Source organism: Pongo abelii, chromosome 16, assembly GCF_028885655.2.
Source record: "Pongo abelii isolate AG06213 chromosome 16, NHGRI_mPonAbe1-v2.0_pri, whole genome shotgun sequence".
Classification (NCBI taxonomy): Eukaryota; Metazoa; Chordata; class Mammalia; order Primates; family Hominidae; genus Pongo; species Pongo abelii.
The window spans coordinates 92,226,704-92,239,060 of record NC_072001.2 but is presented as its reverse complement, the minus strand read 5'-3'; the positions used below and the strand labels follow the sequence as shown (position 1 = coordinate 92,239,060).

The 12,357-nt window shown below is 40.5% G+C and overlaps 1 protein-coding gene across 2 annotated transcripts in view; it reads right to left on the bottom strand.

Moving 5' to 3' along the window:
* Positions 1 to 12,357, bottom strand: part of ABHD2 (abhydrolase domain containing 2, acylglycerol lipase) — a 114,487-nt gene that overhangs the window by 44,637 nt on the left and 57,493 nt on the right. For both annotated transcript variants that reach the window (XM_024232396.3, XM_024232394.3), the window contains 2 exons: positions 6,591 to 6,766; positions 2,914 to 3,081 (listed from right to left, as the gene is read on the bottom strand). In XM_024232396.3, the coding sequence (XP_024088164.1) occupies positions 2,914 to 3,081; positions 6,591 to 6,766 (344 nt within the window). The remainder of the gene's footprint in view (positions 1 to 2,913; positions 3,082 to 6,590; positions 6,767 to 12,357) is intronic.

Genomic DNA, 12,357 nt, shown 5'->3' with positions numbered 1-12,357 from the left:
TGCTCTTTGGCTGCTGGTCTCCTCTGACTTGGTGTGGTAACGCCTTCCAATCTGGTCTCTTTGGCCTACAGCCCCAACAGTACAGCACTCTGGAGCTGGGAGGACTAGACCATACAGACCCAGTTACTCTGCTATCTCTGAGATGATTCCGGCAGCCAGATCCAGGCTCCTCTCTTAGCTCTTCTACTTACTGGCTCTGTGCCCTTGCCCAAATCACTTAACCTCTCTGTGCCTCAGTTTTTTCATCAGAATTTTACGGTCCCATGGGTTGCTGTGGAGATAAAAGAGATTGTGCCTACATGTGACATCAGTATTGTGTCTGATGCACATTAAGTGTTCCCATTGGCACACAGTAAGTGTTCACACTGTACTGTTAGTGCTCCCAAATCTCCAACCTGGCCCTGAAGCCAAGCCATGCCTCCCCATCTTCTACTTATATAGACAATCTATATATCCAAGCACAGGACATTACCATTATTCCCCATTGTTTTCTTTGTGTTTGATTTGGCCTATTTCTGACTTTTGGGTCCAATTCTGTCTCCCACATACTCACTAGTCCCCCTGTGCCTATGCTAAATGTAAATCTGGACATTCACCTATTTTTTTTTTTTTTTTTTTTTTTTTTTGAGACGGAGTCTCACTCTGTCGCCCAGGCTGGAGTGCAGTGGTGCGATCTCGGCTCACTGCAAGCTCCACCTCCCAGGTTCACACCATTCTCCTGCCTCAGCCTCCCAAGTAGCTGGGACTACAGATGCCTGCCACCACGCCCGGCTACTTTTTTGTATTTTTAGTAGAGATGGGGTTTCACCGTGTTAGCTAGGATGGTCTCAATCTCCTGACCTCAAGATCTGCCTGCCTTGGCCTCCCAAAGTGCTGAGGTTACAGGCTTGAGTTACTGCGCTTGGCCGAATTCACCTGTATTTTCAAGCTACTGATCAAACTGCTGAACAGAACGGAGTCTGTAAAATGGGTATCTTCAGCTGTGGGTGTGAATACAGAAGAGGAAATGAACTCAGGGCACCCAGCACCCTGCTTGGCACAAAGCAGGTATACCTGTTCATGCTTCCGTACCTGTGACCTTCCCTTACTTGCCCTTATAGGAGACAGTGCCCTTGCATGTTACCAGTGGCAATGTAACTGGAATGACCTTGCTGGAGGTCAATCTGACAAGATGTACAAATATGCATAAAAAATGTTGACTCCGCAATTTTACTGGGCATTTACTCCAAGGTCATTCAAGAGAAAATAATTCTATGTACAAGACACAGTATTCACAGCATTGTTATTTAAAACGCTGAAAAACTTTAAACAATCCATATGTCCTACAAAGATAAATGGTTAAATAAACTATAACAGAGTAGTAACAGCAATGTGGCTCTTAAAAAGATTAAACATCTTTATGCTGGTGAATATAAAGTTATTTAAATAAATCACCATAGATATACATGCTATGACTGCAATAAATAAAAACTATGTATACATTGATAAAGACAGAAGGGTAGTTTGAAGAAACAGAAAATTATAGTTATGGTGAGATGATAGATATAATTTTTGGTTATTTCCCATTAAAACATATTACAATTTATTTGCTTATAACATCCCAAATATTTGTGCATATACAGATGCATATTTTATGTGTTTATTGTTTATGTATGCATATATAATCTAAAGAGAGAGCTAATAAGAATCAAGAACAAGCAGTTCAGAAGCCAGAACCTTAGCTAAAACAGGATTTTTTTTTTTTTTTTTCAGACAGAGTCTTGCTCTGTTGCCCAGGCTGGAGTGTAGTGGCATGACCTCTGCCTCCCGGGTTCAAGTGATCCTCGTGCCTCAGCCTCCTGAATAGCTGGGATTACAGGCGTGTGCCAGCTAATTTTTGTTTAGAAGAGACAGGGTTTTGCCATGATGGCCAGGCTTGTCTCGAACTTCTGGCCTCAAGTGATCCATCTGCCTCAGCCTCCCAAAGTGCACTATTTATGGTGAGGGGTTGGTTTTGAAAATGTCCAGTAAGTCATGAACAGATACTTTTGAAAAAGACAATAAAAAGGCTGGGCGTGGTGGCTCATGCCTGTAATCCCAGCACTTTGGGAGGCCGAGGTGGGCAGATCACGAGGTCAGGAGATCGAGACCATCCTGGCTAACACGGTGAAACCCTGTCTCTACTAAAAATACAAAAAAATTAGCCAGGCGTGGTGGTGGGTGCCTGTAGTCCCAGCAACTTGGGAGGCTGAGGCAGGAAAACGGAGTGAACCCAGGAGGCGGAGCTTGCAGTGAGCCAAGATCGCGCCACTGCACTCCAGCCTGGGCGACAGAGCAAGACTCTGTCTCAAAAAAAAAAAGACAATAAAAATTAATTACTAGAGAAGGGATTACAGGCATGAGCCACCACAACTGGCCCAGCTAACATACAATTTTAATTCAAATCAAGAAGCATTTGTTGAAATACGAGATCTAGTTCTTGTTCCCCAGGAACCTAAAATCCAGTAAGTTGCTACTGTGCCAGGCTCCCTTCCCACTGACATTCACATGCCTCATCACACTCTTGCCTGTCAGTCACAAGAGTCCTGAGGAATGAGCATCAGAACAGCACAGTCCTGAAGGTCATCAGCTCTGCTACCCAATCTACCTGGCTTCCAGCCCTGCTGTGACTCTTACTAGTTAGGGGACCTTGGGCAAGACTTTCTCCTGTAAGCTTCAGTTTCTGCCTCTGTGAGGGTGGTTACAGTGCCCATCTCAAAGGCTGGTGTGAGGCGTGGCATCATCAGTACAAGTTGGCTGTTGATATAACCGTGTGACCTACCATCTCTTACAGATGGGCATAGGTTTAAAACTTAAAAAAAGAAAAAACAAGGCAGAAGCAGAAGTAGCAGCACACTTGCAGAAAAAGGGAGGACTCCACTTAGCCATGCTTACCATAGGTGAACATGCGTGGCGAGGTCAATTCAATGTTGGGCAGGGCACCCAGGTGGTTCAGCACGGCACACCGATAGCCATTTTTCTGGGCGTAGTCAACGAAAGTGCGGATGTATTGCTTCTCGCTGTGATTGGCAATTCCAGGGCAGATGACCATGGTGATATCATCTATAGGGTAGAGGAAGAGATCCTGATGTATCCAAGAAATGTGACATGATAAATGGACACAATTACACTTCACTGGCCTAGAAAACAGGGGGAGGGAATTCAACATACATCTTTCTCTGGGGAAGATTTTTTCCCTTCTAGCTGGAGCTGTCTATATCAGTGCTTCTCAAGCTATTTATAGTGAAGGGTTGATTTTGAAAATGTCCAGTAAGTCATGAACAGATACTTTTGAAAAAGACAATAAAAGTTAATTACTAGAAAAATGAAATGAAAAATATATAAACCTCAATTTTCTACTGTAAGATTCAACAAATATAAAATTACTCAGTCACATTGCTATAGAAGTTCCTGAACATTACTCTTAATTTCTGTAAGAAATTCTATATGAATGAATGAATGAGAAAATAAAAAGTGGTGTTTGCACAGACCTCTTTGACCCAGCAATTTTACTTTCAGTTATTTATCCTACAGATGCAATTGTACATACGTAAAATAATATATATGCATTAGGTTGTGTTCAATCATGCAATACATATTCTTTTGCATATGACTGAACACAATCTAAATGCCCAGAAATAGGGGTCTGGTTGGATAAATTATTGCATATCTAAGCGATGAAATATTATGAAGCCCTTAAAAATAATGAGACATCTTTATATACACTGATGTGGCAAGCTCTTCCATAAATTAAGTGAAAAAATGCTAAATGCAGAAGGGGGTTATAATAATGCTGCCTTTTGTGTGGAGAAAAAAAAGATATCTATATTTACAAATGCATCCACTGTCTTGGAATCACACACAAGAACCTTGAGAGTGGGTACCACTGAGCAGGGGTAGGGATGGAGAGTAGAGGACAGAGAGAGAGATACTTTCACTATATGCTGTTAGTATCTTGTGAACTTTCTATCATGAATATGAACTGCCCACTTAAAAATATGAATACATACTTTAAAAGAAAAGAGGTGCTTAGGTCATTAAATTTGATCGTAATTTTTCTTCAAATTAAGATTTTTAAAATTTAGAAATTCTTAATGCTGGTAGGGAAATGTGAATTAGTAAGCAATTTTCCAATATGCATAGAGAACCTTAAAAATTTTGTAAATTGTTGGATGTAGTGGCACACGTCTGTATTCCAACTATTTGCGAGGCTGAGGCAGGAGGATCATTTGAGCCCAGTAGTTCAAGGCTGTAGATCACGATGACTGTATCTGTAAACAGTCACTGTACCTCTAACCTGGGCAACACAGCAAGACTCCATCTCTTTATAAAATTTATAAGCTTCGACCTAGTAAATTCCAATTCTTGAAATCCTGCCTAAAATTTTCTGATGAAGGATGATCTAATTATTGGTAGCTACAAAGTTGTAAATAAGTTAAATGCCCAACTACAGAAGAATGGTTAAATTATACTACGACCACATTGGAGAATATTAAGCAATCATTAAAATGGTGTTTTTGAAGACTTTTAGAGTTTTAATGACATGGGAAAGTCTTTATAATATAATGTATGATAATTCAAATTTTGGAAAAACAATGCATAGAACTGTAAGAAAATGGAACAAAACATTAACAATATAAGTTGGGTGACAAAATTATGGGTGATTCTTATTTTTTAAATGTATTATTCATATTTTCTAAAATCAGTACTTACTCCTTTTATAGTCAGAAACAAAATCAGAAAAGGGGAAAAAGGGCTGTTTTTCTTAAAGTACATCTTAGGTACAAATACTGCCTTCCCTAGAAGCACCTTTGTCAGTCATTTCTGGGGGCAGGAGTGATGGAAAAACATGAGCAAGTACAAGGAAGAATCACTGTTCTGCCCTTTTCAACTTTCCATGTTGGTCCTGGTAGGAAGAGCAGATGGTCAAACTAAACTTTGTGCTTTACTGGTAGAAGAAGAAAAAGCATTAGAAATAAGGGAAAGAAAACATTTAACTGGGTATGGTGAATAAATAAATATTGGAAAAACCAGCTACAGATTTATAAACACAGTGTGAACTCCTCACCTATTCACGTATTCATCCCTTCGCATGGCTGTTTATTAGAAGCCAGCTATTTGGGGCTCTGGGGATTCCTACATTCTAGCAGATAAATAATACACAAGCACACAAATAGGTTTAGAGAGTAGAAGCTACCAAGAACTAAAGCAGGAAGGCGTGATGGATTTACTGAGAAGGAAACACTAGTTAGGGGAGTCTGAGACAGTCCCTCTGAGGAGATGACATCTGAGCTGAGACCTGAATGACAAGGAGGAGGCAGCCATGTGAAGGTCTGGGGACCAGCATTCCAGGCAGAGGGAATAACAATTAAATCTTTGTCACCAGCTACTCAGCAGTTCTAGCCACTTTAAATGCCTAATATGTTTACTGGAATTTACCCATAAATAAATACTGAGTTCCTATTAAAAAAAAAAAAAAACTAAGGTGCTTTTGAATACTATAGAATGCAAAAGACATGTTCTCTTTTGGTAGAAATAGCATTCAAAAGGATGCTTGTACCTAACTCCACTTCCTCAAAAGTCTTCATTATGAAGCATTTTAGAATGAATGCTATTTGTATAGGCTAGATAGAATAATGCCAAATTCCAGCAGCAATGAAAATTTCAGTTATTTCTCAGAAATAGGTGTCCCAGACCATTGCATGATAGATATGACCTTAATGTGTCTTTTTGTCCAGGGAAACCTAAGCAAAGGGAACCTGGGAGCCTTTTTATCTACTGCTGTCCAACAAACGCCAGCCTATACTGCACCTCCGAGCTTCAGTTTCGTCATCAGTAAAGTAGGGATAGTAAATACCAGCCTCACAGCGCTATTTGAGGATTAAATGAGATAACAGTATACACGAAGCACTGAGAATGGTCTGGCCTCTGTTGCTGTCATCGACCCAGAGGCCTGGTCCTGGGGTGCCTGGGCTCCAAGCACTCCCTCATCCCCTTACATCAAGCTTCTGTACTTCACAAGAGGATTAAAAACTATTCTACGGCTCGGCGTGGTAGCTCACACCTGTAATCCCAGCACTTTGGAAGGCCGAGGCGGGCAGATCACGATGTCAGGAGATCGAGACCATCCTGGCTAACACAGTTAAAACCCATCTCTACTAAAAATACAAAAAAAAATTAGCCGGGCGTGGTGGCTGGCACCTGTAGTCCCAGCTACTCGGGAGGCTGAGGCAGGAGAATGGCGTGAGCCTGGGAGGCGGAGCTTGCAGTGAGCCGAGATCGTGCCACTGCACTCCAGCCTGGGCGACAGAGCGAGACTCCGTCTCAAAAAAAAAAAAAACAAAAAACTATTCTACAATGAGTTCTGAAGAGCCTTACATGGTGACTGGCAAACACACGCTGAAGCTAACCTTTGCGGGCTGCTCCTAAGTGATGAATCCCAGCAGGCTTCCCAACAGCCCCTGATGCCATGGGCAGAGTCAGTGGCACAAGTATTCACACTGCTGTGCTCCGCACTGACTAGTGCTCCTTCTCTGAGTGATGGCTCAATCACACAATCTAAAGCAGCTCACCTCCAACACAGTGCTCAGCCAAGGGCTCGAAGAGGTCGAATGTAGAAGTGGCTCCATCAGACATAGTGATGAACTTCCGGTGCCCGTAAGGATGTGGCGACCTCACCCTTCCCATCTTCCCATACAAGGCTGTCTGGATGTGTCCACTTTTCCCCCAGATCAACGGTGGAATGTATCTAAAGAAAGGACAAGGGAGGTCAATTTTCTCTACATTCCTTGAGCAATGTTCTGAAAAATCTTTTAGCAAAACTCTTTCAACCTATTTTTTTCCTGGCAAATTCTGCACACAAAGCATAAACATGAGGCTTTTATTACATTACATCTGTGCCATGATTTACCGCCTTTCCCCATTTACTAATACACTCTGCATCAGATTAGCTTTAGAAATCAACCACGACATGTAGATAAAGAGAGGATTTCAATTTAGGGTAACTGTTAAGTAATTCAACATGGCTTATTTCCACAATACAGAATAAAAAGAAAGCAAGTGATATATTTTGGACACATTCTAACTTGACAGGTTAGCTCATTATTAAAGGAGCTGATGTATATGAAATAGCACAGCGCCTACACTCACTAAAAGCTCACTTCTTCTTTCCCTAACGAGACAGGCCACAGCTGTAGTGGTTACTCCATTAGCCAAACCTGCTGCTCTCAGTTACTGCTGGGAAGGGCTGCAAATTCTTCTAAGAGCCTGTAAGTGCCTTGTGGGGTGAGGGCACTACTGTATGCTCCAGAGAATGTGCTGTAAGGGTAGTGCAGTGTAAATATTTGTTGGATTGATTAAGGATAAAGGCTTGTGAGCCTAAGCAAGGCATGAAGCCTCGCTAACAACGGTGCATTGTAAAAACACAGAGTGACTCTAGGCATTGGTAGGAAATGCAAAAATCACAAATAGTTAATTACCAGGAAAAGAAGATGTTCCAAGTTACAACTAAGAAATGATTATGGTTTACAACCGGAGTACAAGATGACTCCATTTACTGAAACTGCTGTTGGTTTCACTTCCATGGCTTTTAGCCTAAGCTTGATGGTTGGCCAGGATTTGTATCCTATATAAACTGGAGTCGTATAATATAAAATGGTAGTGACATCAATCATCCCCCTCTGTATTATATGGCAGTGGTGAGTGTTTTATTAATAATTTACCTTAACCTACTTGTCAATTCCTGCCTATCATTTCTCTCAGAACCAGATGATCCCCAAAACCCGTCTTTGATTTACTCCTTGTATGTGTGCCTAATTAATCAAATCTACACAAAGTTAAGAGAAGTGAAGCTATCACCTTAAGCAAACCAGTTCCCAGACAAGCTTCCTTTTCGGGGGAGGGGAGGAGAGGAGAGTATTTTAAGACCTTAAGGACATGAAGCCACTTGCCAGCATAACACCACAGGTGCAAATATCACTGCAAAAGCCATGGCATTTGGAAGGCAGGCGAAGGCATTTATAAGAGCCGAGTGGATTATGACAGCAACAAAAAGTAAGCTTATAAAAACGTCAGTTGGACAACCAAACACTACACAAGATCTGGATACAGAACTTATAAAGGATTTCAGACTACCAAGTTAGATAATAAGTTTTGCATAGAGGGAGAGGACTATCCAAGAAATTAAGCTTTTGATCACTCCTGGAGGAAAGTTTAAAGAAAATTTTGTTTATAAATTAAAAGTGGAAATATGCTGAGCTTAAAAATATCAGAAGAATGAGTATATTTCATATGCCTACCTTCTGATCATGTTTAGAATATAATCTCAGAAAATAGAACAAAAGAATGAAGTAAAATTTCTTTTTGGCTAGTCACAGATTTCACACTTAATGATGACACATGTGACTGTCCTGATGCCACATTCCCAGTTTAGAGTCAGGTCACCTCCTCAGAATCTTGGCAGCAGCCCCACAAGCGGCCTCCAAGCCTCTAGTCTTGCTCTCACCTACTCCATCATCCACCCGCCAATGGAGGGATGATCTCAACACACAAGCCTGGCCCCCACCCTCCACTGCGTGCGTCCTCACTTGGCCTAGGAGGCTGGCTACACCCTGGTACTCGCTTAACTTTTTGCCTAAGCTCAAGTAAACCTAAACTACCAGGCCCAACTCCAGCCAGAACAGGTACACATGGTGTTGAACTACTTTTATCTGAGGAGTCTTTGCTCAAGCTGTCTCCTTTGACTGGAATGCTCTTTCACACCCAGCATTTCTTTGGGCCAGCTATTACTTGTCTTTCAAGACTCACTTCCAATCAGGTTGCTGGGGGGTTGCCCCTTCTCCATGCACAGCTCTGTCCTAGCATCCAGGTGACTTGATTACTTTAGATGCTGTTTTCAAGCAAACCCCTCCTGCTGCTCATTCACCTCTAGCTCTATCCCCAGAGCACTGGACGTACATTACACACCTAGGGGAGATTTGCTTCAATGAACAGAATATAGAGACACTTAGTAAATCTAAAAGGACAAATATATGTTTTTAAAATATACAAAAATATATTTAAAAATAATATGTGCCATAATAATGTGATTTCAGCTATTACATGATTGGCGTTTGGTGACTGTCCTCTTTCCAGCCTACCTAACCCCATTCTCAGAGTGGGGTGCAGTAATTCTCAGTGTGTATATGTGTGTGTGTGTGTGTGTGTGTGTGTGTGTGTGTTAGGGATCAATTGCCTCAGAATCACTTGGGACTTTCTCAGTTCAATGTAAGATCAATTATACACAGTGGAAGTCTCACAAGATTTAATTTTATGACAATACCTACTGATAAAACACTGTTTTTAATTAAGTTCATAATAATACAACACCAGGGTTTACAAAATTGAATTTTTAGACTGCATTTACTATGGTGGGGTTCAATGTGTAGTTGTTTGTTTATATAACTTATCCACAGACCACAAGAAAAAAAATTTAAAAACAAAAAACTGAATAGGTGCCCAGTCACATGGTTTAGGTCAGGAAGGAAATATGGACTAAAACAATAGAATATTTTGAAACTTATATAAACATATAAATACTGAAGAAATGCTGCTAAAATGGTACACGAAGGAATATGCTTTTTCTATCTATGTGGTAGTTCGAAAATGTAGCGGCCAATAATTCCACTTATTCCATTCTTCTGCCAGGAGCTAGATTCCCTCCTTGTGATCTGGACTGGCCTGTGGCTTGTCTGGGCTTACAGAAGGTGGCAGAAGGACTGCCATGCCAATTTAGGCCTGGCCCTTAGGAGATATGGCTGCTTTTGCGCTCTCCTCCTTGTAAGCCTGATGAGAGGGCATACAGAAGGCACTGTGATGGAACTGAGAGGTAGGTGCGTTTTACATTTTGTAGATACTGCCAAGTTACCTTCTAAAAAAGATGGGTCCATTTACATTCCCACCAATAATGAATGAAAGTACCTGTCTTCCTCACCCTCATTAATAATTGGCATTATTAATCTTTTACATTCTGGCCACTTTGATGGGCAAAAAAATGGGTATCTTGTTTCAACTTGTGTTTAAGGTTGATCCAATCTATGGTTGAAAAAAAGTTGCTTGTTTGAATTTGCATTTCCCTGATTCATGTTTACTAGTCATTTGTATTTCTCTTCTGTAAACTGTCTGTTGATATCCTTTGTCTATTTTTCTATTATATTTTTCTATTGATTTATAAGTATTGTTTTATTATCCCTACATTAAGCCATTATCTATTATATGTTACAAATGTTTTCTCCCAATCTATTGTATATTTTGACTTTATTTTATGTAGTTTTTTTTTTTTTCTTTGAGATGGAGTCTCGCTCTGTCACTGAGGCTGGAGTGCAGTGGAGCGATCTTGGCTCACTGCTACCTCTGCCTCCTGGGTCCAACTGATTCTCTTGCCTCAGCCTCCCTAGAAGCTCGGATTACAGGCACGCACGCCATCACACCCGGCTGATTTTTGTATTCTTAGTAGAGATGGGGTTTTACCATGTTGGCCAGGCTGGTCTTGAACTCCTGACCTCAGGTGATCAGTCCACCTCGGCCTCTCAGCCTCCCCAAGTGCTGGGATTACAGGGGTGAGCCACTGTGCCTGGCCCTAGTTTTTAATCTTTTATGGTTAAAAATATCTTTTATAGTTAAAAGTATCTTTTATGATTATATTACAAGATAAAGTTAAAATATACAATAGATTTTGTTGTGTTTTGTTAAAACCTTTGTGCTTTGCATTTTGTTTTAAAAAGAGCTATTGCAATACCCAATTATAAACATAATTCCCAATGTTTCCTTCTATTACTTCTATAGTTTTAAAAAATGTATTAACCTTAAATCCACTTACTTTTATAAAATGATGTGAAGGGAAGATATAATTCATTTTTTTTCTGACAGACTAGTTAATTGTCCTTGCACAATAAATGGCCTATCCTTTCCCTACTTTCAGTTGACATCTTTAATATACACCAAGTTCTCAATTAAATATTTAGGTTTGGTTTTATACTTTGTATTCTAGCTCACTGATCTATTTGTCTATGCATATGCCAGTATGACACTGCTTTAATTAATATAGCTTTATGAGATACTTTGATAGTTGATAGCACAGGCTGCCTTTGTTATTTTTCAAAATTTTCTTGGCAGATTTCAGCATTTTATTTTCCAGATGAATTATAGGATTAGCTTTAGTTCCATAAAAATTTTAGATTTTTGATTGGAAACACGCCAAATATATATTACCTAGGAGATAATTGACACCTTTGCAATACTGATGTGTCCCATCCAAAAACATGGTATATCTCTCCATTAAATCCTATAGTAAAATTTCATTGCTTTCTTCAGGTTTTACAGAATAGTCCATTTTTACTACACTAATTTGCATGTCTTTCTGTCTGTATTTTTTAAAGCTATTCTTGAGTTGAAGCCTCTGGGCATGTTTTACCCTTAACTCCCTGAAAGTAGGAACAGTCTCTTCTACTTCTTTACTAATCCAGATGGTATTGTGGCCAGTCTTGTGCTGTGGCCAGCGGTTAATAAATGTTTGTTACTAACAAGCTGGGCCACAACAAAATATAGAGGCCAGCCTGTCCTTATCTTCTAAGCCTATTTATAATCGACATCTGGCTTACTAACAGAATTGCTCAGTGGGAAAGACCACAAGGGTCTGGACCTCCCTCCCACCCCCCATATACACATGTACACACACACACACACACACACACACACACATCTTTGAGCAGATGAAGCTCACATAGGCAAGGACAGCTGGTGTTTTAAAAAGAGAGTTGAAAAAATAAAGTTGACTGATGCTCATCTTTGCCTTAAATCAGTGGGTGACCAATTCTTCCTTATGGTACCTAAGTCCCTTGGCTGTAAATCAAACTGTTTTATAGCTAGTGAATAAACTCAGACTTCACTGTTATTTCCTTTGATTCTCCCTTGTACTTCTCTACCAAATGAGCACAGGACTTGGCACACAACAGATGTTTAGGATATGTTGTCTGAGATGGAGTCCTCACATCTCAGCAAGTTGCAGCAAGTCCTTTCCAGTGAACCAAATGCCCATCAGCAGCTACTCCTCGGCATTTGAAGTTTCTATCAAATAGGATGCATTGCATAAAGCAACAAAACCCAACTCTAACTTAAAAAAAGGAGTACACAGAAGGACACTGGGGTGCCTACTAAATGGAAAAGAGGCTGGAGAACCAGGCTTGAAATGAGGGCAGGATCCAAGAAAGAAACCAGGGGGCTGTTCCAGGGATGTGCTTTTTACACTATCAGTACCAGTGTCCCCCCACCCCACTCAAAAGTCAATGTCCCAGGAGTATGGCA